This window comes from Jaculus jaculus, chromosome 10 (assembly GCF_020740685.1).
Source record: "Jaculus jaculus isolate mJacJac1 chromosome 10, mJacJac1.mat.Y.cur, whole genome shotgun sequence".
NCBI classification, from domain to species: domain Eukaryota; kingdom Metazoa; phylum Chordata; class Mammalia; order Rodentia; family Dipodidae; genus Jaculus; species Jaculus jaculus.
In genome coordinates, this window is record NC_059111.1 from 101,507,579 (window position 1) to 101,533,466 (window position 25,888).

Here is a 25,888-nt window from a genome sequence, read left to right on the forward strand (position 1 = left end):
ATGAGTTCCAAAGACCCTGGAGTGGGGGTCACTTTTCCCACTGCATCTACTGCTACAGCCACACAAACATGGCATTGAAGCAAAACGATGAAAGTAGTCTTTGACATCTGTGTTTATAAGCTTATTTTGCTGGGCGTGGCAGCACATGCCTTTAATTCCAGCACTTGGGAGATGGAGATAGAGATAGGAAGATCAGCATAAGTTCGAGGACACCCTAAGACTATACACAGTGAATTCCAGGTCAGTCTGGGCTAGAGTGGGACCCTATCTCAAAAAAAAAAAAAAAAAAAATCAAAATATTTTTTTAAAAAGCAGCTTATTGGGCTGGAGAGATGGCTTAGCGGTTAAGCGCTTGCCTGTGAAGCCTAAGGACCCTGGTTCAAGGCGCGATTCCCCAGGACCAGATGCACCAGGGGGTGGACGCATCTGGAGTTGGTTTGCAGTGGCTGGAGGCCCTGGCGCGCCCATTCTCTCTCTCTGCCTCTTTCTGTCACTCTCAAATAAATAAATAAAAAATGTATTTTTAAAAAAGCAGCTTATTTTATTACACAAACCAGAAAGCCAAACTTTTTTTATTGTTTTATTTGGGAAAAGTGCTTCTTACAAAAGGGCAGCTGCAAAATACAGAGACCTCTGCAACAATTACTTGTTCTCTTAACGTGGAAGAACGGGTGGGTTCCAAGGACTCGAAGCAGATGGACAATCAGGAGTATTCCCAAGTTATTTTTAGGAAACAGCAATAAAATGCAACGGTGAAATTTCCCATCAAGGAATTCTAACAACGTAACAACTTCAGCTTGTCTTACGGGATACCACCACCTCCTCCCCTTTAGTGGGAATGTTTTCTAATTGTAAACCAATTATGCCACTATAAGAAACGCCTCAGAATACAGATTTGCATCCATCTGTCCACCTGCAAAGTCCAGGGGTGGGATGAGGCAGATATCCACAAACAAACACAAAAACCTTAACAACAGAACCCCTCAAATGAGGACAAAGTTTTTGTTTCCCCAAAAAGTGCCTGGATTGGAAAAGCTAGACCATAAAACATTAAATACAACTGTGCATCCAAGACCCAGCTTGTGTTGATAAGTGGGATCAGCAGGTCATTTTACCTCTACGGCGGATCCCATTTCTCTATTATAGACAGACTGCTAGCACCGCTACATTAACAACTACTGATAGACTGTTGGTCCTTTAAGATCTACCTGGCGCCATGAGGCTGACCACGGCCCCAAGTTTGTCCACTAAGGCTAACACTGCATCTATACACAGATGGGAAGCTGCTCGCGCGCTCGCTTCATGCTCGCCCAAGTCCATCAACCCTTGGGAGCTAACCACCAAGTCTGCATTGATGGAACGCTACTGCATCTTCCATCGTTTCCAGATTTTCTATCATGTTAACCCCAACACCTCTGCACCTGGCCCAGTAGTATTCCTTGTGTGCAACTAAACTAGAGCCCCAAACCACCGGACAAGTGCCTGTGGTGGGACTGCAGGGTAGGGAACAAACCTACCACCAGATGTACAGAGCCCACCAGAAACCTCGAGGAGCCCCCTTCTGCACTCGTAGCAGAAGGCTACTTACTTGCCAGCTTAGGTCCCTTTACCCATCACCCCTAACTCCGTGGACCCCAAAGCACAAACAGTGCTTTTACCCTTGAACCTGGGGGGGGGGGTCTTCAAAATGAGTGTGCAAAGTCCATAAACACAACCTGGCTGAACATAGATGTCGCAACAAACCTACACTAACTGTCTGACAGTTAAATTCATGTTACAAAAAACTAACTTTAAGATTTATTTTTGTAACTTTTTGAAACAGAGAACACACGCTTGGGGAAAGGTGAGGGGTGGAGGAGCAGGCCCTGGGTAAGTGATCACGACAGCACCTGGAGTTGAGAGGCCTGCCTAGGAGAGCCACACGCACTGCCACACGGCACAGGGGACAGCTACTGTCTGAGGCTCCGCAGACCAGTTCACGTGCCACACAAAGCTGCTATAGGTCCAAGTCATAAAAATCTTCCAGCTCATCGTGAAACAAGTCCCACTCGTCCTCAGAGTCTGTCAGCTCGTCGTCCCCACCTGCAGCCAAAAGCATAAGCAACATCTCGCCCAGCTCAAAGGTGACAACCTCCTCTTCGTCGTTGTCAAAGGGGTTGCTGTTCTCTCTTTCCTCAATGAGCTCCCAGAAGTGGTTCCTTCGTTGGGCCTGTAAAAAACAAGGCCATGATAGGAGTGGCACTGCCGGGAAGTGTCTTCTATGCTGTTGTCTCTAAGGCCAACCGTGCGCCACACCAGAGGGCATGATGAACCAGACTTCTCACTCGGGTTCCATCCTACAATGCCTCCCCTCCGCCTACTGGCAGCCAACAGCCTAGGCCAGGGCTTTTGGCTCTTTCCTACCCCTCCTTTACTCTTTCCTCCTCTCCTCTCGTCTGGCTCCCAGACACGAGTGGCAAGAGTCTTCCCCTACCCCAGAATGTGTAGGACTCAACTGATATTGTGGTATTTCCCCTCCTTTAAAAAAACAGTGAGAGTTACCCGGTATCTGCTTGATGTTCCCACTTTCTGTCTCTGTGGCTCCTCTCTACGGCCATCAGGGTACGCATGCTTGTAAAAACAGTTCCCTCCAAATGGACAGCTCCCACGTCCTTCATCAAAATACCTGCACGCCTTGTTGCTGGAAAGGAAAATATCGCAACCCTTATTCACAGTGGACTTCAGGTCTGTATTTGACTATCATCCAGGGTTTTCTTTAAAAAGGGGCAGAGCCACTATGTCTCTGCACAGTCCCCCCAAGGTGTTATTCTTAACGATGTGTGCTACTGCATGAGGAACTGCCTAGAAACACATCTGTGGTCAAGTAAGTCTGTTACCAGTGCTAATAATGTAGCTCAAGGAAAGTGACAATCACAATCTTCCACAAAGCCAACATGTAAGAAACTAACACAGACTCGAAAGATGTAGAACCTTCCACACACAGGTTTCAGCTATCAGCAGCAGAGACTCCGTTATAACACAGTCCCTTGGCACACAACCCCAAACTGGTATGGGCAGTCACCCTGAGTAAGCAGTTCATGGGGGCCGCAAAGTTAGCGGTCCTGGGAAGTAACGGGAAGGGTAGGAAGGAGGTCAGAGTGCGTCGTGCAGCACTGTTCTTTCCAATGGGAACCCAGGCTGCTGGGCTCTGGCTTGAGAAAAGGCCGCAGTGCTCATACCTCATTGCCTCCTTGTATTTCTGAATGAGTTTCTGCTTCTCTTCTTTCTCCTCCACCCAGTACTCACTTGGAATGACAAAGTTAGATGTGATCCGGCATTCAGGGCAGGACCTGGGAAACAATAACAGGCTGCAGTGCACGTTCCCTTCTAATGCCCACTCTAAGACACACCCTGGTGTGCCACCTCCACACTTAACGCCTTAGCTGGGAGGACGTGGGCATTTCCTGAAAGGGTTCCAGTCACACAACTGACCCTGTCTTTGGAGGCAAGACAATCTCCTTCATAAATCCAACCCAATGGCTAGCCAGTTCAATTTAAAAAACAACAAAAAAAGAAAAACTTAGGTTAAAAAAAGACATTTCACACAGACTCCTTTTCTTTCGTTTAAATAAATTTATTTCTTGTAACTTTGCTCTGTTTAGATTATGTAGTAGTTTTTGTTCAGTTATGAGAACAATCTTTTTAAAGGATGGTGGATTATTGGCTAGCTTAATGGATGGAATAGCAAAGTGGAAAATGTTAAAACGCCAGGAAACATACATTCAGAGCTAGATAAGTTTGTTCACGGAGCCTAAACTGACTAATCCATTAATCACAATCTCCTCAGAAAAAGCACGAAGATTCTACTGATACATAGGGTTTCCTCATTCAAATAAAGTAGACCAAACTAGCCTAGCAGCTGGCTGCAATACAAACATGAAATCCCAATTAGAATATCCCGGGTTCAAGATAAAATGCATGCATTTAAATGCGATCCTTCTGGTTGAAAGTTGGCACAAGATACTAAATTCGTCCCCAAAATAGAAAGCACAAACGAAGATTGGGGAGGAGTCTCACTTTATGATCTTGCTCTCAAATTGCTTAGCACTCCTCCACTTGCGAATACACTTGAGACAGTAGGTGTGGTTGCAGTTGGAGAGGATCCCAAAGCGGCGCTCGCTGGGGTTGGCTTTCTCATAGACCACCTCCATGCAGATCCCGCACACCATGTCCTTACTGCGCTGCACAGCGAAAGAGAGCTCCATGTCCTTCTCATGGGCCTCAATGCAAGACTAGAAGAGACAGGATGGAGTTAAGTCACCCCACAGCGCTCAGTGAGGCAATCCAACCCCCTACTGAAAAGACCATGTCCCTAACTTGGCTTGAAAGAAAATCATCAACTAGTCAGATCAGTTTTAGAATCTCACAATATTACAAATCAAACTGGGGGGAGGGGCCTGACTTCAATTGAAGAATCTCAATTTCCTCTATCCTAAACAGGTAGCTCCACCCTGCTGTTCTCCGCATTAGACATCAGACCAACTTGTGTTGATTTTCTGGCCTTTGAATAGAAAATATAATTAGGACTAATGTTCTAATTAAAAACTATCTAGGGTCTAGAGAGAGGGCTCAGCACCTGAGGGCACTTGCTTATAAAAAGCCTTGACAGCTCAGGTTTGATTCACCAGAGCCCACATAAAGCCAGATGCAGACTGGCACCCACATCTAGAATCAATCTGCAGTGGCAGGAGGTCCTGGCATGCACACGCTCACTGTTTGGTTATCCATGTATTCTACTTCTTTTTATTGCTAGTTAAGAAACCTATTTTCTTTACCCATTTCCATACTGAAGCTGTTCTGAAAGGGCTAAGGGTGTGTACTGGGCCCTGGTTGAAACCCTGGTATGGCGAGGCACATGCTCTTCATTTATAGCAAGACTGAAGTCGTCCATAATCCCCACATGACCTAACAATTTAAATACATATTTTACTCTTCTTAAACCAATGTCCCTGATAAGAAGACTTTCCTCAATATAGAGATAAATGAGTTAACTAACCTGCACGAATTTATACAATCAGTAGTGTTCAGTGAAAGCCTCATACCATGTTTCTTTTTTTGTTTTTTGAGGTAGGGTCTTACTCTAACCCAGGCTGACCTAGAACTCACTCACTAGTCTCAGGGTGGCTTAAATTCACAGCAATCCTCCTACCTCAGCCTCCCAAGTGCTGGGATTAAAGGCGTGTACCACCAAGCCTAGCTTCATACCATATTTCAATTTCCACAACCAACTGTGAGGATAGAAATGGTTAGCAGCCAGTTTATTCTAAGGTTTCCAAAACATTGTCACCCCAAAATGGCCAAGTATAAACCTTGCCAGTTGCCCTATCACCCATTCTCTCTTCCCCTTCCCTGTTTGTCTCTCTGCTTGCAAACAAAAATACAAAGGTGTTTTGAAAACATGACTTTTTTGGTTGTTGTTTTTTTTTTTTGTTTTTTCGAGGTAGGGTCTCACTCGGGTCCAGGCTGACCTGGAATTAACTCTGTAGTCTCAGGGTGGCCTTGAACTCACGGCGATCCTCCTACCTCTGCCTCCCGAGTGCTGGGATTAAAGGCGTGAGCCACCACGCCTGGCAAAAACATGACTTTTTAAGAAATAGGGTCTCACTATTTAGTCAAGCTCCTCCCTTAGCTTCCAAAGCTGGAATTAGGGGTGTGTGTCACCAGTTAAAGTGTGACACTCTACAAGCTACTTATGAACAACCACTCAACTCACTAAAGGTTTCCAAACCAAAAACACTTTCTGGAAGGGCAAAGGCAGTTTCCTGTGGTCACTTACTTTGATGTGCTGTGACCGCTGGGCCGCGTCTCTGGGGTGGAGGACGCGCAGGCCGCACATGTCACAGGGCTCTCCGTGGACGCACACGCAGTTCTCCCCGTAGCGGCACTCTCCCACGGCAGCGTAGGGGCACAGCTGCTGCTTCGCCTCCCCGGCACTGTGCTCCTTCTCGGACTCGTCCTTGGCCTCTGAGCCCTGCAGGGGTGCTTCGGCGCAGGAAGGGGCGGCTGAAAACGGTAAGAGGGGCAAAAGTCTGGATGTAAGGCCGAATATGAGCCAAAAAGTAACTGAGGACCTAACTGAAAAGAAACAATGAAAACTAACTGCAGTAGACTAATGTGGAGATTAACTGCACACATTTTTTTTTCACTTCTGTTATCCTTGGGTTTTTGTTTTTTTCCTTTTTTTTTGAGACATTCTCATGTGGCCCAACCTGGCTTGGAACTTACCAACTGTCTGCCTTGGTCCATCTAGTGATAAATTACAGTTGAGCACAATCACCACCCTGCAGTGTTCCTTTGCTTGTAGGGTTTTTTGTTGTTGTTGCTATGGTTTTAATATTTATTTTTATAGATATATATATATTTTAATTTTTTATTTATTTGAGAGCAACAGACAGAGAGAGAAAGACAGAGAGAATGGGTGCGCCAGGGCTTCCAGCCTCTGCAAACGAACTCCAGACGTGTGCGCCCCCCCTTGTGCATCTGGCTAACAACGTGGGACCTGGGGAACTGAGCCTCGAACCGGGGTCCTTAGGCTTCACAGGCAAGCGCTTAACCACTAAGCCATCTCTCCAGCCCAATATTTTTATATATTTGACAGAGAAAAAGGGAGAGATTCTTTGCAGGCAAACACCTAAACTGCTAAACCACCCCCCCCTCGAGACAGGATCTTACTATGTAGCCAGGCTGGCTACTTGGGCCTCTTAAATGCTAGAATTATAAACATTATGCCTCCAGCCCATTTCCCTGTATGAATTACTTATGGAGTAAGAATTTATTATTATTTATTAGGTAGAGGGATCAGGAGTTCAAGATCATTCTTGGCCCTGCTTCAACACACAGGGCTGGAGAGATGGCTTAGTACAGTTAACATGCTTGCCTGTGAAGCCTACAGTCCAAGCCACCTAGAATAAATAAGCCATGTGGAAACCTCTTTTTTGGATACAGGTACAACCCAGAAGCCATAAACTGTTACTAGAAATAGTCCAGTACCATGGATGGGATACCTTCCTGTGAGTTGTTGGCCAGGGAGGTCCTTGTTGCCCCCAAAATATTACTGGCTATTTTCAAGGCTCTAGGTTCCCCACCAGAACTAGATGGTGAGACACTATTGCTGAAGACTCCACCTGCTTGGGCTGCAAGGTCACTGAGAAATCAAGCTGGAGCTGAGCTGGAACCGCCACCCTATAGGCATGTGGACAGAAAGCTGGAAAAAAGCTATGTGCAGCCGTACAGGAGACAGAAATCAGTGTAGATCAACACTGGACACTGCAAGCCTTAAGTGTGGCCAGCTTGGCCAAATGACCCAACAGGTACAATAGAGGCATGTCTGTTATGGGGGGAACCGAACCACTGTAATTGGACTGTAGGACCCCTCCAGAGGAGGGAATATATGCCTGGTACTGAAAACCAAGTCAAAAGCCTGGTGAGGGGGAGGTCACGAGCCCTAGGATGTTATAATGCCTGCTGTTGTCTGGTGAAATGCATATATTATGCTCACCAAACTGCCCTGTAAGCACTTTTCTTAACATTCATACCCATGTATTAAAGCTCTCACTTTTGGCAGTGACCTCTGAGATGAGTCAAAAGGCATCCATAGTGATGAGAAGTGACAGGAGTGCTCAGCACTGAAACACCTCTATCACACCTTCCAAGACATAGGGTCCACTGCGAAAGAGGTGGCGGAAGGAATGTAAGAGCCAAAGGAAACTTAGGACTGCTTATGGTGTTATCTTTCAGACACACTGGCCTCGATATCCATGACCACACAGTGCCTAGCATTACCTACATAAAGCCCTCATAATAGGAGGAAAAGATGATGGTGTCAAAATAAAATATGGAGAATGGATTTGTGAAAGGGATAGTTATCATGGTTTATTGTCTCCAATTATGGAAGTTGTGAATAATTTTTTTTTAAACCCAGGCACTACTAATTAGGTTTGTGGCATAATGGCAAAGCACTTGTCCAGCATGTATGAAGCCCTGCACCAAACAAGGGAGCTGCATCACCAGCCTGGGACAACAGACTTCTAGGTCTGCCCAGCTGGGGACCATACCTCGAACAAAATAAATATGAGCTTCAAAAAAAGAGAGCTTCAAAAAGCATGGATGATCAACATGGTGCCCTCACTTGGTATTCAGATGTGGGCCATGCCAGAACTACTACTACCGGCAAAAAAGTTTGTGGGGTCCTAAAACGAGCTGTGGATAGGGACTTGTCTATTCACATCACCGAATGATTCTGTGGTTACCATTGTTCAAACAAGGAGTGTCAGGCAGAAGCTTATGGGCAACCCATTATGGGTCTATGTTGCAGACTAAAACTGACACCTAATGGGATGTTTATAAGATAGTCCTCCAATGAAGGAGATAAATAAAGCCAACAAGAATCCAGTCTTGAGTTGGGTATGGTGATAGAGCCTGTAATCCAAGTTCTACGAGGTAGAGGCAGGGTGAGCCGGAGTTCACAGCACGCCTTGGTGTGATGGTTGTGTGTCAACTTGATCTGTTTAGGAATCCACAGACATTGCTCATAAGTGGGTCTCTGAGATTTCTTCCAGGAAGAATTAACTAAAGGAAGAATCCTCCCAGGGTGAGCCTCCCCCCCCCCCCAGTGGATGGCCCCTCTCCGAGGTGGGGCTTTATCTAAGGAAGCTCTGGGAAGGAAAGCGCCCTCCTCTCCCTCCTGGCTGCTGGTGCTGCTTTCCAGAGAGGACTGAAGAGCGTGTCTCTCCAGGAGGCCTCCAGGCCTTCAGTGCCGGACTGGGGCTGCTGCCTGTAATTTGCTATTGTTAAACTGAGCCAATCCAATAAATTCCCTTTTAATACAATGCAAAAAAAAAAAAAAAGAGAGAGCTTCTTCAGTTTTTCTTAACGTTCTTAGTTTAGTACTATTGGGATTCAATTTTTTTTCCTCTTCTTTTCCTCAGTCCTAACGAATCCAATTATCAGGTATTGATATAAGACTGGAAGCAGAAATGCTTTATGAAAAGAGCTCCCTGATGATGAACCGTCCCCCATCCCATTAACTGTACTGTATGGAACCCCCTCACAGAATAAATACTTACTGCGGCCACAGTAGGGCTGCCCAGGAACAAACTCAACGGCATTGACCCAGTCCTCTGAACCCGCGCCTACAGTTGGAAAGGCTGGGTTTCTTGACTCGGCTTCACTGGTATTCATTTCGATAAGTGGTCCAACCCCCGATGGGAGGCTTGAGGAAGCAGCCAGGGATGCTTTCGCACTTGGATCTGCAGCAGTCACTGCTTCCTGTTTCAGTGGCTTGCTGTGTTCGTATCTGACAAAACAGTAAGCAGTCACAAAAGGAAAAGAGAACAAAGAGCAGTTACTTACATAGTCCCTAGACTCATAACACACATTGAACTGGTTAAAAGAGGTGCTTGAACTCTGCCTCAGCCTCGTGAGCTTGTGGCCTACTTCTTTGCACCTCCTTTTTTCTTCCTGTAGTGCTGTGGACTGAACCCAGGATCCTGTGCATCTAGGCAAGTTTTCCAACATTGATCTATATGCCCACCCCAGATACCTAACTTGTTAATCTGGAAGAGAGGCCAGGCTATAATAAGTCTAACAAGCTTCAATGTGATCTAGGCAGGCCTTAAAGTCAGTACACAGTAGAAGGTCAGAGTTGGCCATGGCAGCACACCACCTTCAACCCTCGCACCTGAGAGGCAGGGGAAGGAATAGATCCCAGTTCAGCCTGGGACAGAGTGAGACCCTTCCTTGGGGGGAGGGGGGAGAAAATCTACTATTCCAAAATAAAGGTGCAACTGGAGCATGACCACAATCACATGTGGTCTATGGCTGGTTCTGCACACAAGATACCATCTATTTTAAATCATCAAGATTTACTCTTTGGCTTCGTAATAAGGTTATGAGGATTCTAACATCCACTGGATTCAAGGGCACTGACAACTAATTTTGGGCTAGAGAGATGGCTTAGTGGTTAAGGCTCCAGGTTCTATTCTCCTCAGTAAACCAGATAGATAACCAGGCTGACTTGAATTTACTATGTAGTCTGTCTCAGGCTGGCCTGGAACTCAATGCTCAGTGCTAGGATTAAAAGCATAAATAAATGTTTTAAATTAACTTTGAGGCTGAGAAGATGGTCCAGCAGTTAAAGGTATGTCCTAGCGAAGCTTGCCAGCCTGGGTTTAACTGTCACCAGATGCAAAGTGACAAAGTCAGGCCTGGTGTTGCACACCTTTATCCTGGCACAAGGGAAGCAGAGTAGGAGGATCAAGGTGTTCCAGGCCACCCTGAGACTACATAGTGAATTTCAGGTCAGCTACATGTGGTAGCACTTATCTCTGATCTCAGACACTTGGGAGGCTAAAGAAAGATGACAGCAAGTTTGAGACCACTAACATGATTTCAAGACAAGTGTGCCTGATATGGCCTGCATGCTCTCATCAATATTCAGCTTCTTCCCCCAGGTCAAGGTGGATCCTAATTAGAATCCACACCAAGGAACCCAGACACCCCTAGTGAGCCTAGTCCATAGTAATATTCACTCATTTATCATAGGCTAGTATACTGATAACCTTTCCTCTGTGACTGTGACTATGAAAAGAATGTCTGCAAAATGACTATTCTACTCAGTGATTGGGAAATCCTACTTGGAAAAAAAAAAAAGAAGACCGGGCAGGGCTTGAGGGATTGCTTAGTGGTTAAAGCATTTGCCTGCAAAGCCAAACGACCCAGGTTCAATTCCTCAGGACTCTCGATGGCCAGATGCATAAAGGGGCGCACGTGTTTGAAGTTCAGTTGCAGTGGCTGGAGGCCCTGACGTGCCCATTCTTCCCCCCTTCTCTGTCAAATAAATAAAAATAAATGAAAGGAGGCCAGACACAACTTGGGCATGGTGGCACGCATCTTTAATCCCAGCACTCAGGAGGCAGAGGTATTAGGATCAATGTCAGTCTAGTTCTGCCCAACTTTTATTTAAATATTTCGGGGGGTGGGGAGGGAGGGAATTACCATGGGATTTTTTTTTAATAATCATGGAAAATGCTAATAAAAACATTAAAAAATAAATAAATATTTCACTGAGGGCTGAGAGGCTCAGTAGCAGTTAAGGTGCTTGCCTGCAAAGCCAGACAATATGGCATATGCATGTGGAGTTCATTTACAGTGGTAGGGGCCCTAGTGTGCCCATTCTCACTCTCTGTTACATTTAAGTAAATCAATCTTTAAGTATTTTTTTTTACAAAGGAACTCCAGACATGCACCAGTTCGTGCATCTGGCTTCCATGTGTGCTAGAGAACTGAACCTGGACCTTCAGGCTTTGCAAGGCACCTCTCCAGTCCTGCTCACTTTTCACATGGTTTCGGAGTTTTATTTATTTTTATTTCTTTAGAGGTAGATGGAGAGAAAGAATAACAATGGGTGTGCCAGGGCCTCTGGTCACTGCAAAACACACTCTAGATGCATGTGCACCATGTGCATCAGGCTTATGTAGGACCTAGAGAATTGAACCTGGGTCCCTAGGCTTCACAAGCAAGCACCTTAACCACTAAGCCATCTCTCCAGCCCTCAGTTTTAAAACACTCCTAAGGAATGTTCTCTCTTCTGCCTATATAGACCAAAACAAGTACTTTTCAAAGCACCAGTTTTAGATGATACATAAAGCCACTGGAATTATATTTTATTCTCATTTCTTCCCAAACCCAGTCCTACACAAAAGTGAGTATATAGATAAATTCTTACCTGCAGCGGTCTCCGTAAATACAGTACCCTCTTTGAAAATACTTGCACACTACACCGTATGGACTGTCAGAGAGATCATGTGAGTAGCGACAGTTATCTCCTTCCTTACAAACCCCATGCATAAAATACCTGTAAGACAAAACACCACAAAACTAGATTAATACTTTTAAAGCAGCCCTTCAAGAATTTGTTGTTGTTTCTTTTTAAATAATTTTTTTTGCAGAGTGTGTTGGCACATGCCTTCCTAGCACTTGGAAGGCAGGTGGCAGGATCTTCATGAGTTTGAGTCTACACTGACACTGCATAGTGAATTCCAGGTCAGCCGGGGCTAGAGTGAGACCCTACCTTGAAAAACCTGAAAAGCAAAATTCATTTAAGGAAAGAGTGTGGTTGGGCATAGGGCGTCTTGCCCAACTTCAGATGCATACAGCATTCTGCATTTAGCTTTACAAGCATAGTACTAAGCAATCAAATCCCGGCCATAGTGAATTCCAGGTCAGCCTGAACTAGAGTTGAGACAGTGAGACCTTACCTCGAAAAACCAAACAAAAAGGGGGGGGGGGCTGTACAGAAGGCTCAGTAGCTGAAGGCATGTGCTTGCAAAGCCTGACAACTGGGGTGCAATTCCCCAGTACCCATGTAAAGCCAGATGCACAAAGGGATGGATGCATCTAGAGGTCATTTGCACTGGAAAGAGGCCATGGCACTCCCTCCCTTTCTCTTCCAATATCTTTCTGCTTGCAAATAAAGAAATTTTAACAAGAGGGCTGGAGTCGGCTCAGCAGTTAAGGCGCTTGTCTGTCTGTGAAGAGTAAGAACCCATATTCTACTCACCAGCAAACCACTGATCCATCTCCCAGCCACTGATGCTTCTCTTTTTTCTTATTTTATCTTAGAGAGAGAATTGGCACGCTAGGGCCCCAGCCTCTACAGTCAAACTCCAGATATTTGCCCACATACCCAGCATGGTGGTGCATGCCTTTAATCCCAGCACTTTTCTGAGGCAGGAGGATCATTGTCAGTTCAAGGCCACCCAGAGAGTACATAGTGAATTCCAGGTCTGCCTGGGCTAGAGTGAGCCCTTACCTTGAAAACAAAACAAACAAACAAAAAACCACATATCTGTGTGGAATTGAACTGTGACTGGTTCTATAGAGAATGCCTGAAAACTTCCTATGTAATAGCAGTGTATCACAAGAAAAAAAAATCTTGGTGGTAAGAGTTAAAATTACAAAAAACATCAGCTGGGTGTGGTGGTGCACGCCTTTAAATCCCAGCACTAAGGAGGCAGAGGTAAGACGATCACCAAGTTCAAGGCTACCCTGAGACTGCATAGTGAAATCCAGGTCAGCCTGAACTAGAGTGAGACCCTACCTGGAAAAACAAAAATCAAAACAAACAAAAATTACAAAAAAAAAAAAACAAACCAGAAACAGCCTAGGGTTGTAGTTCCTAACAAACATAACTTAGGAAATAAAAATGTATGGATAGGGCTGGAGAGATGGCTTAGCAGTTAAGCGCTTGCCTGTGAAGCCTAAGGACCCCGGTTCGAGGCTCGGTTCCCCAGGTCCCATGTTAGCCAGATGCACAAGGGGATGCACGCGTCTGGAGTTCATTTGCAGAGGCTGGAAGCCCTGGCGCGCCCATTCTCTCTCTCTCCCTCTATCTGTCTTTCTCTCTGTGTCTGTCGCTCTCAAATAAATAAATAAATAATTTTAAAAAATAAAAAAAAAGTATGGATAATTACACTAATTTCAAGTACATTATTAGTTTGAACCTAACTCATCAGTAAGAAGGAAAATTATACATACCATTAGCCAGCAAGAATTACAATTATACATATCATTAGCCTAATTTCAACTGTATTACATTTAACCTAATTCAGGCTTTAACCTTTTTTGTTTACTTTTATTTATTTATTTATTTATTTGGGAGCGACAGAGAGGCAGAGAGAATGGGCGCACCAGGGCCTCCAGCCACTGCAAACTCCAGATGCATGTGCCCCCTTGTGCATCTGGCTTATGTGGGTCCTGGGGAAATCAAGCCTCAAACCGGGGTCCTTGGGCTTTACAGGCAAGCACTTAACTACTAAGCCATCTCTCCAGCCCATTTAATAAATTGTTTACTGTTTTTTTAAATTTTTTTTGTTCATTTTTTATTTATTTATTTGAGTGACAGACACAGGGAGAAAGACAGATAGAGGGGGGAGAGAGAATGGGCGCGCCAGGGCCTCCAGCCACTGCAAACGAACTCCAGACGCGTGCGCCCCCTTGTGCATCTGGCTAACGTGGGACCTGGGGAACGGAGCCTCGAACCCGGGTCCTTAGGCTTCACAGGCAAGCGCTTAACCGCTAAGCCATCTCTCCAGCCCAATTTTTGTTTACTTTTAAACCTTTTATCATTTAAGGGGAGAGAGAGAGAGAACACACACAGTGCGCGTGCGTGAGTGTGTGCACTCCAGAGCCTCCAGCCACTGTAAAAACACGACACAAGTGCCACTATATGCATCTGGGTAAGGCTGTGTACTAGGGAATCAAACCTTGGTCCTTAGGCTTCACAGGCAAGTGCCTTTAACCACTAAGGGTTTAACTTTTTGCTGTTAGACCTACTTTCTCAGTGAAGTTAGACACAATTGGCTTCCACCTATAATTCCAGAAGCTGAGGAAGGAGAATCACTGTGAGCTCAAGGCCAGCCAGGGCTAAATACAGAAATCTAGGTTACGCTGTAGAATAAGGTCCGATATGGTTTATCTGTGGTTGGCTTGATGGAAAGAAAATCGACCATACTGGCATAGCTGATTGAGAATAACCTCTTCCAGCACTATTCCGACAAAAGAACAGATTCAGTAGCTCAACCCAAGAACTGAGAAGCACCAGCAGCAGCAGGCGCATTGTGGAAGGATGGCTGCAGCAGCCAATCCATCAAGAGAAACACGAGAATTCAAGACCTCAACTAGGTACTGCCAAAACCCACGTTTTTACCTAGAGGATCACCCTGATTTCGAGGCCACCGTGAGACTACAGTGAAAAAGGGCTAGAGTGATACCCTACCTGGAAAACAAAACAAAAGTAACACTTTACCCCCTATATTAACTATTTTAATACAAGCTTGGGTGTATGCCTCTAATCCAGCACTCAGGAAGCTGAGATAGATGCATCACTGCTGAGTTCAAGACCAGCCTGGAACCAAAAGAATTTAGGTCCAGGTTGTAGCAAAGATTTATTTCATTAGCGCCCCCTTTCTAATGAGATAAAAACCAACCTGATGGTGGTGGCATACTACAGTTTCTCAGCAGATATTTTAGACTTTTTAGCTGCAGAAATTAAATACAATGAGAATCTCAAATGAGCATCCATCTAGCTGGACACGGTGGCACATGCCTATTCCTAGCACTTGGGAAGCAGAGAGAGGTAGGAGGATTGCTATTAGTTTGAGGTCAGCTTGGGGCTACAGAAGTTTCAACTCAGCCTGGGCTAAAGTGAGACCCTACCTTAAAAAGAAAAAAAAAAAAAAAAAAAAACCAAAGAACTTCATTTATTTGTATTTTTTATTTATATTTATTTGAGCAACAGAAAGAGGCAGAGAGAGAGAGAGAGAGAGAGAGAGAGAGAGCGCTAAAATGGGTGCACCAGGGCCTCCAGCCACTGCAAAAGAGAACTCCAGATGCATGCGTGCCTTGTGCACCTGGCTTGTGGGTCCTGGAGAATAGAGCCTTGAATCTGGGGTCCTTGGGCTAAGCCATCTCTCCAGCCCCATTTTTTAATTTTTACTTTTTATTTCCAAAGAACTTCTTAAATGAGGATTATGCCTTAGGTATGGATAATATCCGGACTCAAATTCCTTAATGTAAAGAATCTGTGAAGGAAATAACACTAAAACTTGCCAGCACCACAGAACATTTAAGCTATCATATACACTCAAAATACTTAGTTCTAATACAGTATATTGTGTATTCATTTAACAGACAAATTTCTTTGCACTGTATACCCAATGCTTATTTATTGGAAAGGTAAATAAGGTAGTCCCAAGACACCCCCCCCCCAATTCTGTTAAGTCCTTTAGCTTTGGAAATTTGAATTTTTCCTTTTTTAAGTTTTTTGAGGTAGGGTCTTACTCTATTTACCCCAGGCTGTCCTAGAATTCACTATGTAGTCTCAGGGTGGCCTGGAACTCATGGTGATCCTCCTACCTCTGCCTCCAGAGTGCTGGGATTAAAGGTGTGGGCCACCATACCTGGCTAACTAAAATTTAATTTTAAATGAAAGCATAAAAATCTTACAAATTCAGGGCTGGAGAGATGGCTTAGCAGCTAAGGCTTTTGCCTACAAAGCCAGAGAATCCCAGTTCGATTCTCCAGGACCCAGGTAAGCCAGAATGCATAAAGGGATACATAGATCTGGAGGAGTTCGTTTGCAGTGGCTGGAGGCCCTGATGTGCCCATTCTTTCCTCACTCTCTCTGCCTCTTTCTCTCAAATAAATAATATGGTTTAAAATCTTACAAATTCGTATTAAAGTGGGCAATTTTAGTTATGGCTCTATCAACATATTCTATGCTAAGCACTTAAGGAAAGCTCTGCAGGTATAAAAAAAAAAAACTCTTGTATTTCTCAGAAAGCTCTAGAATGAAGATTTCAGTTATTCATTGCCTAAAGAAGAAAAATTTAGAATCACTGTATTGGTACCTAGGTCAGAAAACATTTATGTCCAAGGCACAGTCAATTAACCGGTATGGTTTCTATTTGTTTTGGGGGCATTGTTGTCTGTGCTGCCAAAGTTGGGGTCAACCTAACTAGAGGGGATCTTAACTTTAAGATGACTGATTTAAGCCAAAAGCTATGGGGAAGGCTTATAGGAAAACTATCAAAACTACATTAAAAAGACTGAATTGTTTCTAATCTCAAGTATCCTGGGCTAGCCAAACTTACTATGGCTGGGTGTGATGCCTTTTATCCCAGCACTCATTCTGGAGGCAGAGCTAGGAGGACCAAGGAAGGGTCTCACTCTAGCCCAAGCTGACCTGTGATCCTTCCACCTCTGCTGCAACACCACACCTGGTTATATGCTTTTTTAAAAAGTTAATGTCTTAAGAGATGTAAACCTACTAGATCACAATGCTCCAGAAAATTTCAAAGAACCTAAGGGCTCACCTCACACATTTAGTCCCAGCACTCAGGAGACAGAGGTAGACCACCCTGAGACTACATAGTGAATTCCAGGTCAGCCTGGACTAGAGCAAGACCCTATCTCAGAAAACCAAAACAGAAAAAAATGAAGACCCTATGGGGAGGAAGGCTTGACAAATTTGTAATCCCAATTTTAAAAGGTGGAGGTGGAAGGAGCCGCATAAAGTTCAAGGTAGGTGCCAGGGGTGGTGGCACACTCCTTTAATCTCAGCATTGGGTCCAAGGCCACTAGTCAGTATTTTGTATTCCTAAAAAATATAAATAAATAAAGTTTAATCGCAGCACTGGGGAGGCAGAGGTTGGAGGAGGATCACCATGAGTTCCAAGGCCAGCCTAAGACTATAGTGAATTCCAGGTCAGCCCAGGCTACAGCAAAAGCTTTCTCAAAAATTTTTTTTTGCTCTAGCCTGACTAACCTGGAATTCAGTGATCCTCCTACACCTATCTGCCTGAGTGCTGGGATTGAAGGCATGAGCCACCATATTTGGCAAAAAGCTGAAGATGGCCCAGTGTCTTAAAAGTCTTATTGTCCAGGTTGGAGTCCCCAGTACCTATCTATGTACAGCAAAATACACCAAGTGATTCCTGTGTCTGGAGAGCCCTAACACTCACTGAGCTAGCAAATATTCTTAGCAGCTAACCCATCTCCTTAGCACGCAAATATATTCCTAAAACTCCAGACGGACTGGTGGCGCATGCTTGTAATTCCGGTTGAGGTATGACCATTACCTTGGGTTCGAGGCCGGCCTGGAGCTACAGAGTAATTAAGTTCCAGGTCAGCCTGGGCTAGAGAACCTACCTGGGGGGGGGGGGAGGGAAATAAATAAATCGTTCATATAGTGAGGCATGATGATGTCACACGCCTCTGTAATACCAGAACTCAGGCAGTCTGGACCACAAAGATCAATGAGGGTTACCCCTGTCAAAATACACACCTCATCCCCCCCCCCAAAATGGTTAACAGACATGCAACCCAATACACCGAGGCTGTGCTGAAGTGGGACATTGACATGCATGCGCATCCGAATAACCGCCACCGAGCTCTCATTTTCCCACAGTCTCATATGGCTTTTTTGACCCTGTCTCTGTATATTTCATTAAAAAAGAAAAAGGAGGAGGAAGAAAGAGGCCCGGCAGCAGCAAGCAAGGGTAGGAAGGGGAGGGGGCGGCGGCAAATAATGGCAGTTCACAAAATCCCGGGTGGCGGAGGAGACAAAGCTGGGAACGGCCGGCCTTCGCAAATATACAAAAGAAATAACAACAAAAAAGGCAGGCTTCTCGCGGGGGGCGGGGGGGAGGCGGTGATGTTGGGGTGGTAGGGGGCCCGAGTGCGGGTCGCAGGGAGGAGAAAAAAAAAAAGACGTTAGTTACAAACGGATGATGCGGGGGGGGAAGCCACCCCGGGGAGGGGGGAGGGGACCGCCGGGCCCCACGCTCGCGTCCCGCCACCGTCCCCGCCAGAGCCCGGAGCCGCGGGAGACGAGGCGCGCTCATCCGCACCCGCCCCGGGGCCGGGGCCAGCGGGGGCCGAGCCGGCCTACCTCCGTCCCCGCGAGCGATCGCGCCGGGCGGACAGCCGGACCCGGCCTCGGCCCGAGCTTGACGCAGCGACCCCGGGTGGAGGCGACGCCGACCTCCGTGAACACCGCGCCCGCCTTCTCCTCCTCCTCCTCCCTCCGTTCGGTCACGCAACGTCCTTACCTGCAGGTGACCTGTTTAGTCCAGCCGCCGCCGCCGCCTCCGTCGCTGCCGCCCCCTCCTCCTCCTCCCGCCCCCGGCGACGGGACAGCGACGGTGGGGATAAAGGTGGGGGAGGCCGCTGCCACCGCCGCCGCCGCCGCCGCTCCTGATGTGGTGGCTGTTGTTCCGGGAGCCGCAGCCTCCGCCATTACTGTTTATCCCACACAGCGATGGCCCCGGAACTTCCGGGATCACATAGTTCCGGTCCCGCTGAGGGAGGTGAAAAAGCGGCGAGAGGCGGCTGGGGAGGGTGGGGGGAGGCGGGGAGGGAGGCCGAGGAGCCCCGGATCGCTCCTCGCCGTCCCCCCGCGTCGCCGCTCAGAGCGCTCCCGACCCCTGGAGCTGCGGGACTCAGGGCCCCGGAGCTCCCCCGCAGCCCGCCCCCGCCCACCCCGCGGCCGGCAACGCTGATTGGTGGAGCGCCACGTCTCCGACGCCGCGGGGGGCGGGGCCTCGCGGGCTGCAGCCAGGTAAACCCTGGCGCTCCACATCCGAGCCCGGGAGGCGCGCTGAGGGCCGAGCGCTGAAGAGAAAGGAGATGGGGACCGGCGTGGTGGCGCAAGCCTTTAGTTCCAGCATCTACACACTGAATTCCGGATCAGCCTGAGCTAGGGTGAGACGTACTTCGAAAATCCACAAAAAAAAAGAGAAAAAGGCTAGAGAGATGGTTTATCCGTTGTCTGCGGCGAAGACCCCCCCCCCCGTTCAATTCCCCACGCCCACGTGAGCCAGATACACAAGGTGGCACAAGCATCTGGAGTTCGTTTGCAGGCGCTTAAGCCCTGGAGCACCCATTCTCTTCCTCCCTGTTTCTCTCTCAAACAAATAAACATTTAAAAATAAAAATAAAGGGAGATGGGAGTGCGGGTGGAGAGACGGCTTAGCCGTTAGCTAAGGGACCCTGGTTCCTACTCCCCAGGACCCACATAAGTCAGATGCACAAGGTGGCGTCTGGAGTTCGTTTGCACGGGCTGGAGGCCCTTGGTGCACCCCATTCATTCTCTCAAAAGTAGCCGGGTGGCGCAGGCCTTCAATCCCAGCACTGGGGAGGCAGAGGTAGGTGGATCAACGTGAGTTTGAGGCCACCCTAACACTACAGTGAATTCCAGGTCAGTCAGGGCCTACCTGGAGGCCCTGACATGCCCATTCACTCTCTTAAATTAAAAAAAAAAGTCGGGAGAAACTGCTTAGCAGTTAAGGCACTTTTCCTAAAAACCCATGTGGGCCAGATGCAGATGTACATGGTGGGCTATGAGTCTGAGTTTCCATTCTCATCAATTCCCAGTGCCAGGGACTAGGATCCATTGCATGACTCAGGGGGCTGAGGCATGAGAAGGATCACAAGCTCCAGACTATCCAGGGCTACAAAGCAAGAACGCAGAAAAGAGAACAGCCCTGAACAGCGTGTCCTCAAACTCAAACACCTTTAACTTTAACCTAGGCTCCCTAACTTCCAAAAGCTCATCCAATTATGAATCCAGTGCAAAGCGCATGCACATGAGACACTGAGAAGGAATATCTCTGCACGGGGTAGGAATATTGCCAGTCCAGGGTTCAATTCCCCAGCCACCCACATTAGCTGTTAGCAGAGTATGCCACTCAGACATTTGTTTGCAAGGGCATACCTTCCAGGCTCACACACTCACAGATACTCCCAAAGCAGGCGTGGTGGCGCACACCTTTAATCCCTGCACCTGGGAGGCAGAGGTAGGAGGGTCACCATAAGTTCGAGGCCACCCTGAGACTACATAGTGCATTCCAGGTCAGCCTGGGCTAGAGACCCTACCTCAAAAAAAAAAAAAAAAAAAAAAAACGGTTCAAAGGGGAAAGTGTGGGGGGAGGAGAGAGGGAATTACCATGGGATATTTTTTTATAATCATGGAAAATGTTAATAAAAATTTGAAAAATAAAAAATAAAAAAAACGGGAATATAGAGTTGGAGAGATGACTCAAAATAGTTAAAAGCACTTCTTGCAAAGCCTAATTCAACTCCCCGATGCCCATGTAAAGCCAGATGCAATGTGATGCACGTGTCTGGAGTTCTTTGCAGGAGACCCTGGCTTGTCCTCTCTTTCTCCTTAAATAAATCAAATCCTAGGCTAACCTAGAATTAACCATAGTAAATTTCAACCAGCCAGTTACATTATACATATATGAATCCACCAGGGGATTGACCTACTGATAAGGCCGGAGTCTTTATGTTCCAATAATTCCCCAAAGTTCCACCTTTAATTCACTGTTGCATTAAAGACAGTGATTAACCCCGTGAGCCTGGGCTAGAGTGAATTCCAGGTCAGCCTGAGTTAAGAGCCAGATCCTAACTCGAAAAAGCAAAAAAGAAAAAGAAAAACAATTCCAATAGGTGAGGCCATTTTTCATGATATCTGGTTTTCTTCACTTAATATAATCTCCATCAGATTCATTTGTGTCACAACTTGAATGATTTTTTCCTATCTTTGTCTGTTTTGCTGTGATGGGGATACAGTTAAGCCCTCCTGTATGCCAACCACGTGCTTCACCCCACTCACTAAATAACCCTTTATACCCTTCAAACATTGGACCCCACTGTTTTTGAGTTTCATGTAGTCCAAGCTGTCCTCAAACATAGCATAACCTGGCCTTGAACTCCCGATCAAGCATGTGCTGGGATTGTTATATGTAAGAATTGAGTCAATGAGAGAAATCGAGCAAAAGATCTACTTCAGAGAGAGTGAGCCTTTATTGACGCGCGGACTCTGCTAGCTAAGGCCAGAAAGACAGAGGCCCTGAACTCAGATTTTACTGGCCTTACATACCTTTTACAACGCTTTGTCTGAATTCTCCCGCACTTACAGCAGGGAGATTTACATCCATGGGTGTAGGGTTCTGTCAAATAAGACTAAATACAGACAGGTCTCCTGAGGTAAGGGTCAGGCTTGGGGGTCACAAAATTCTTGTCAGTTACCATCAGAGGAATCCTCCCCCCCTTCACTGAAAGTCCTAGGAACATTTACATTTCTTATAAATACACTGACTGTATTCCATCTAAATAAATGAACTAGAAACATTAGGTATATGGCATTCCTTTAATCGGACTACAGGTTTGCACGCCATGTCTAGCCTCCTTGAGCTCACCACTAATGTCCACTGTCCACTCTTACTCCCTAGCATATTCTGCACATCTACAGTTTAATGCCTTTGGAAATGAGCACCATTGATAATCAGCCCAGGATGTACCTAACAAGGGCCAAGGTTAAATAATCAACAGAAAACCAACCTCTCCCCTCAACACCATACCACAGCAGGAAAAATGACCAAGGATTCCTCCCCACCAGCCCCTCCAAGTATCCAATGCTTTTCTCTGATGAGTTCCTGCCCAGCTTCCCACCACCAAAATAAAGATAGTTGAGGTTGCCTATTTTCTTACCCCGTCCAGTCCTTGTCTGTTGATCACGAAGAATGAGATCAATGCCAGCGTCAGAGCAAGAGTGTGGAAGAAGAGTTTGAACTCGGCAGCAAAGAAGAGCAACTGAGTTGAAGGAGGGGCTTCAGGGGGTGTAGGCAGAGTATCTCATTAAGGGGATAATTATTCCTCCCATTTCCTTAGCATGTTTCCAGGTGACTCAGCTTTCCTGAGAGGTGGTCTTCCAGCTGAGTGATTTACATACTCAATAGGATTAACTCCTGAAGACTACAGTACATTTTATTTATTTATTTATTTTGGTTTTCTAAGGTAGGGTCTCACTGTAGCTCAGGCAGACCTGGAATTCACTATGTAGTCTCAGGGTGGCCTCGAACTCTCGGCGATCCTCCTACCTCTGCCTCCCGAGGGCTGGGAATAAAGGCGTGTGCCACCACACCCGGTTTGTAGTACATTTTAGTAATCTTCTATCTTGGGCAGTTTAGAATATCACTTCTCCAATCTTCACCAGAGGTGGAGCTCAGATTCTGTTCTTTGGAGTAGGAGGAACTTTCCCTCAAGGACCCTCAACAAAGCTCTGATACCTCCACCCTCCTCCCTTTCATATATTTTAATTTTTTTGTTTGTTCTGTTTTTCGAGGTAGGGTCTCACACTAGCCCAGGCTGAACTGGAATTCACTCTGGAGTTTCAGGGTGACCTTGAACTCACAGTGATCCTCCTACGTGCGCCACCACACCTGGTCCGCCAAGAAAAAAATTAAAATATATGAAAGCCGGGTGTGGCGGCGCAAGCCTTTAATCCCAGCACTCGGGAGGAAGAGGTAGGAGGATCGCCCTGAGTTCGAGGCCACCCTGGGACTCCAGTGAATTCCAGGTCATCCAGTGCTAGAGTGAGACTCTACCTCAGAAAGAATAATGGGGGTTGGGGGGAGTTTCCAGGTCGGGTCTCTTTCTAGCCCAAGCTGGCCCGGAATTCACTCTGTAGCCTCAAGCCCATGGCAATCCTCTTACCTCAGCCTCCCAGACTAAAAGCATGTGGCACTACACCCAGCTTGTATTTTAAATTTTACGGAGAGGCAAAGCTGATCATAAGTGAGGGTTCCATCTTCAGTGGCCTCCAAGAGGGCTAAAAGTACCTATCAGCTCCCCCCCCCCACACACAAGCCAGGTTCAGCCACCTTTTCCAGAAACCAGTTAAGTAATAGCAAAAAGAAGAAAAAGGAGATTGATTCAAGGTGACCACAAGGGAAGGAAGAACAAAGAAGTCCATTGACTACTCCCTTTCCCTGTCTGTTTTGGGTCAAGAAATTTAGAGTCAGGTGTGCATAAAAAAGAGAAAAAAAACTGTCCTGGTTATTAAGGTGTGGTCCGCCCATCCTTGTTTCAGCTCCAGTGGCCTGACAAGATGTAAATTTCCTTCCTGGAGACAAATTCGCCTCCGCCTGGTCCTTCCCTCAGCCTTTTTACCCTCCCAGCATGAGGTTCCTGAGGAAATTCCAATTTCCTGGGTCCAGTTGATTAATTCCCTGATAGCCAAGGAAAGGGGCACTCGTTCCTTCTTTGAGGAAGGTCACAAGGTTACCCTTGAACTTGCTAAATAACTGAGCAAGGTCTTGAATTCCTTATCCTCCTGCCTTGGCAACCCCCAAATGCTGGAATTCCAGTCTTGTGCAACTACGCTTGGAGTCTCATAAATTTGTCTTTTTGGTTTTTAGAGGTAGGGTCTCACTCTAAAACCAAGCTGACATGGAATTCACCATGTAGTCTCAGGGTAGCCTCGAACTCACAGTAATCCTTTTACCTCTGTCTTCCTAATGCTGGGATTAAAGGTGTGCATAACCACGCCCAGATTTGGCTTTTTTGGGTTTTTTTGGGTTTTTTTCCATCTTTTATTTTATATTTTCATTTTTTATTGACAACTTCCATAATTGTAAACAATATCCCATAGTAATTCCCTCCCCCCACCACTTTCCCCTTTGAAACTCCTCTCTCCATCATATCCCCGCCCCCTCTCGATCAGTCTCTCTTTTATTTTGATGATCTTTTCCTCCTATTATGATGGCCTTGTGTAGGTAGTGTCATGGACATCCAAGCCATTTTGTGTCCGGAGGAGCACGTTGTAAGGAGTCCTACCCTTCCTTTGGCTCTTACATTCTTTCTGTCACCTCTTCTGCAATGGCCCCTGAGCCTTGGAAAGTGTGATAGAGATATTGCAGTGCTGGGCACTCCTCTGTCACTTCTCAGCATCATGGTGCCTTTCTGAGTTGTCCCAAGGTCACTGCCATCTGAAAAGAGAAGGTTCTCTACCAAAAGTGAGAATACCATCAATATATGGGTATGAACATTAAGAGAAGTACTTACTGGGCATTTAGCCAGACAGCAGCAGACGTTACATCCCTAAGGCTCATGACTACCCCTGTTGTAGGTTTTCAGTATCAGGGATGTATTCCCTCCCATGGAGCTGGCCTCCAGTCCAATTATAGGGCAGTCGGAAACCCCAGGCTGTTTTTTTGTTTTTTGTTTTTTTTTGTTTCTTTTTGAGGCAAGGTCTGTCTCTGTGGCCCCAAACTCAACATGATTCACTGACCTCACCTGGGAATTAAAGGTGTGTGCTAACATGCCCATCTGGTTTTGTTTGTTTGTTTGTTTGTTTTGCTGCTGTTGCAAACAGGGTCTCACTTTAGCCCAGGCTGGCTGGCCTTCAACTGGTGGTCTTCCTACCTCAGCCTCGAAAACGCTGGGATTACAGGTTATGCCACCACACCCCAGTTTTTCTATAATCTAACCAATGAGGTATGGGGAAGTAGCTACAAAGCAGAGAGCACGCTTAACTTCTATGAGGCCACGGGTTCAATCCCCAGTATCAAAGAAATTAAAAAAAGAAAATGCCAGGCTTGGTGGTGCAAACGTTTAATCTGGGGAGGCAGAAGCAGGAGGATGGCCACCCTGAGACTACATAGTGAGTTCCAGGTCAACCTGAGCTAGAGTAAAACCCTACCTTGAAACTCCCCCTCCCCCAAAAAAATTCAAAGCCGGGCATGAAGGTACATGCTGGTAATCACAGCACTCTGGAGGATAAAGAAGGAGTATCAGGAGTTCAAGGCCAGCTTCGGTTGCAGAATGACTTTGCGGCCAGCCTGGACTACATGAGACCCAGTCTCAAAACGACAAAACAAAATAAGGCTATGTGGTGGCACATTCCCAGCATTCAAGGAAAACTGCCATAAGTTCAAGGCCATCCTGACGCTACACAGTGAATTCCAGGTCAGCCTGGGCTAGAGCAAGACCATACTTCGAAATCAAAAAACAACAACAACAAAAAAATTAAAAAACAAAAGCAAAAACAAAAAACAAATAAAAGCCGGTGTAGTGGCACACTGGGAAGGCAGAGGTAGGAGGATCGACGTGTGTTCGAGGCCACCCTGAGACTCCATAGTGAATTCCAGGTCAGCCTGACCTACAGTGAGACCCTACCTCAGAAAAAAAAAAATAATAACAAAATAAAATAAATAAATAAAGCCAGGCGTGGTGGCACACATCTTGAATCCCTGTACTCCTAGGAGGATCACCATGAGTTTGAGGCCACCCTGAGACTTCATAGTGAGTTACAGGTTAGCCTGGGCTAGAGTGAAACCTTAACTGAGAGGAAAAAAAAAAAAAGCACAAGCCTTTAATCCCCGCACTGGGGAGGCAGATGTAGGAGGATCACCATGAGTTCGAGGCCACCCTAAGACTACATAGTGAATTCCAGGTCAGACTGGGCTTCAGTGAGACCCTACCTCAGAAAACCAAAAATAAA

General features: G+C 46.3%; 1 protein-coding gene across 1 annotated transcript; it reads right to left on the bottom strand.

Annotated features, from left to right (window-relative positions):
* Nucleotides 1-556: 556 nt before the first annotated feature.
* Mkrn1 (makorin ring finger protein 1) lies at nt 557-18,969 on the bottom strand. Its single transcript, XM_045160605.1, has 8 exons — nt 18,651-18,969; nt 11,765-11,893; nt 9,105-9,334; nt 5,816-6,042; nt 4,057-4,271; nt 3,219-3,329; nt 2,542-2,680; nt 557-2,209 (listed from the first exon to the last, which is right to left on the bottom strand). The coding sequence occupies exons 1-8, from the start codon at nt 18,836-18,838 to the stop codon at nt 1,997-1,999; spliced, it is 1,452 nt and encodes a 483-aa protein (XP_045016540.1). The 5' UTR covers nt 18,839-18,969; the 3' UTR covers nt 557-1,996.
* Nucleotides 18,970-25,888: the final 6,919 nt, after the last annotated feature.

Excerpts from the sequence above, each read along its gene's own strand:
- Mkrn1 (XM_045160605.1), bottom strand. The coding sequence starts at position 18,838 with ATGGCGGAGGCTGCGGCTCCCGGAACAACAGCCACCACATCAGGAGCG. Across the intron at positions 9,335-11,764 it reads ATTTACGGAGACCGCTGCAG|ATACGAACACAGCAAGCCAC; the intron begins GTAAGAATTTAT and ends CTGTTTTGTCAG. Across the intron at positions 3,330-4,056 it reads TTTGAGAGCAAGATCATAAA|GTCCTGCCCTGAATGCCGGA; the intron begins GTGAGACTCCTC and ends ATTGTTTCCCAG.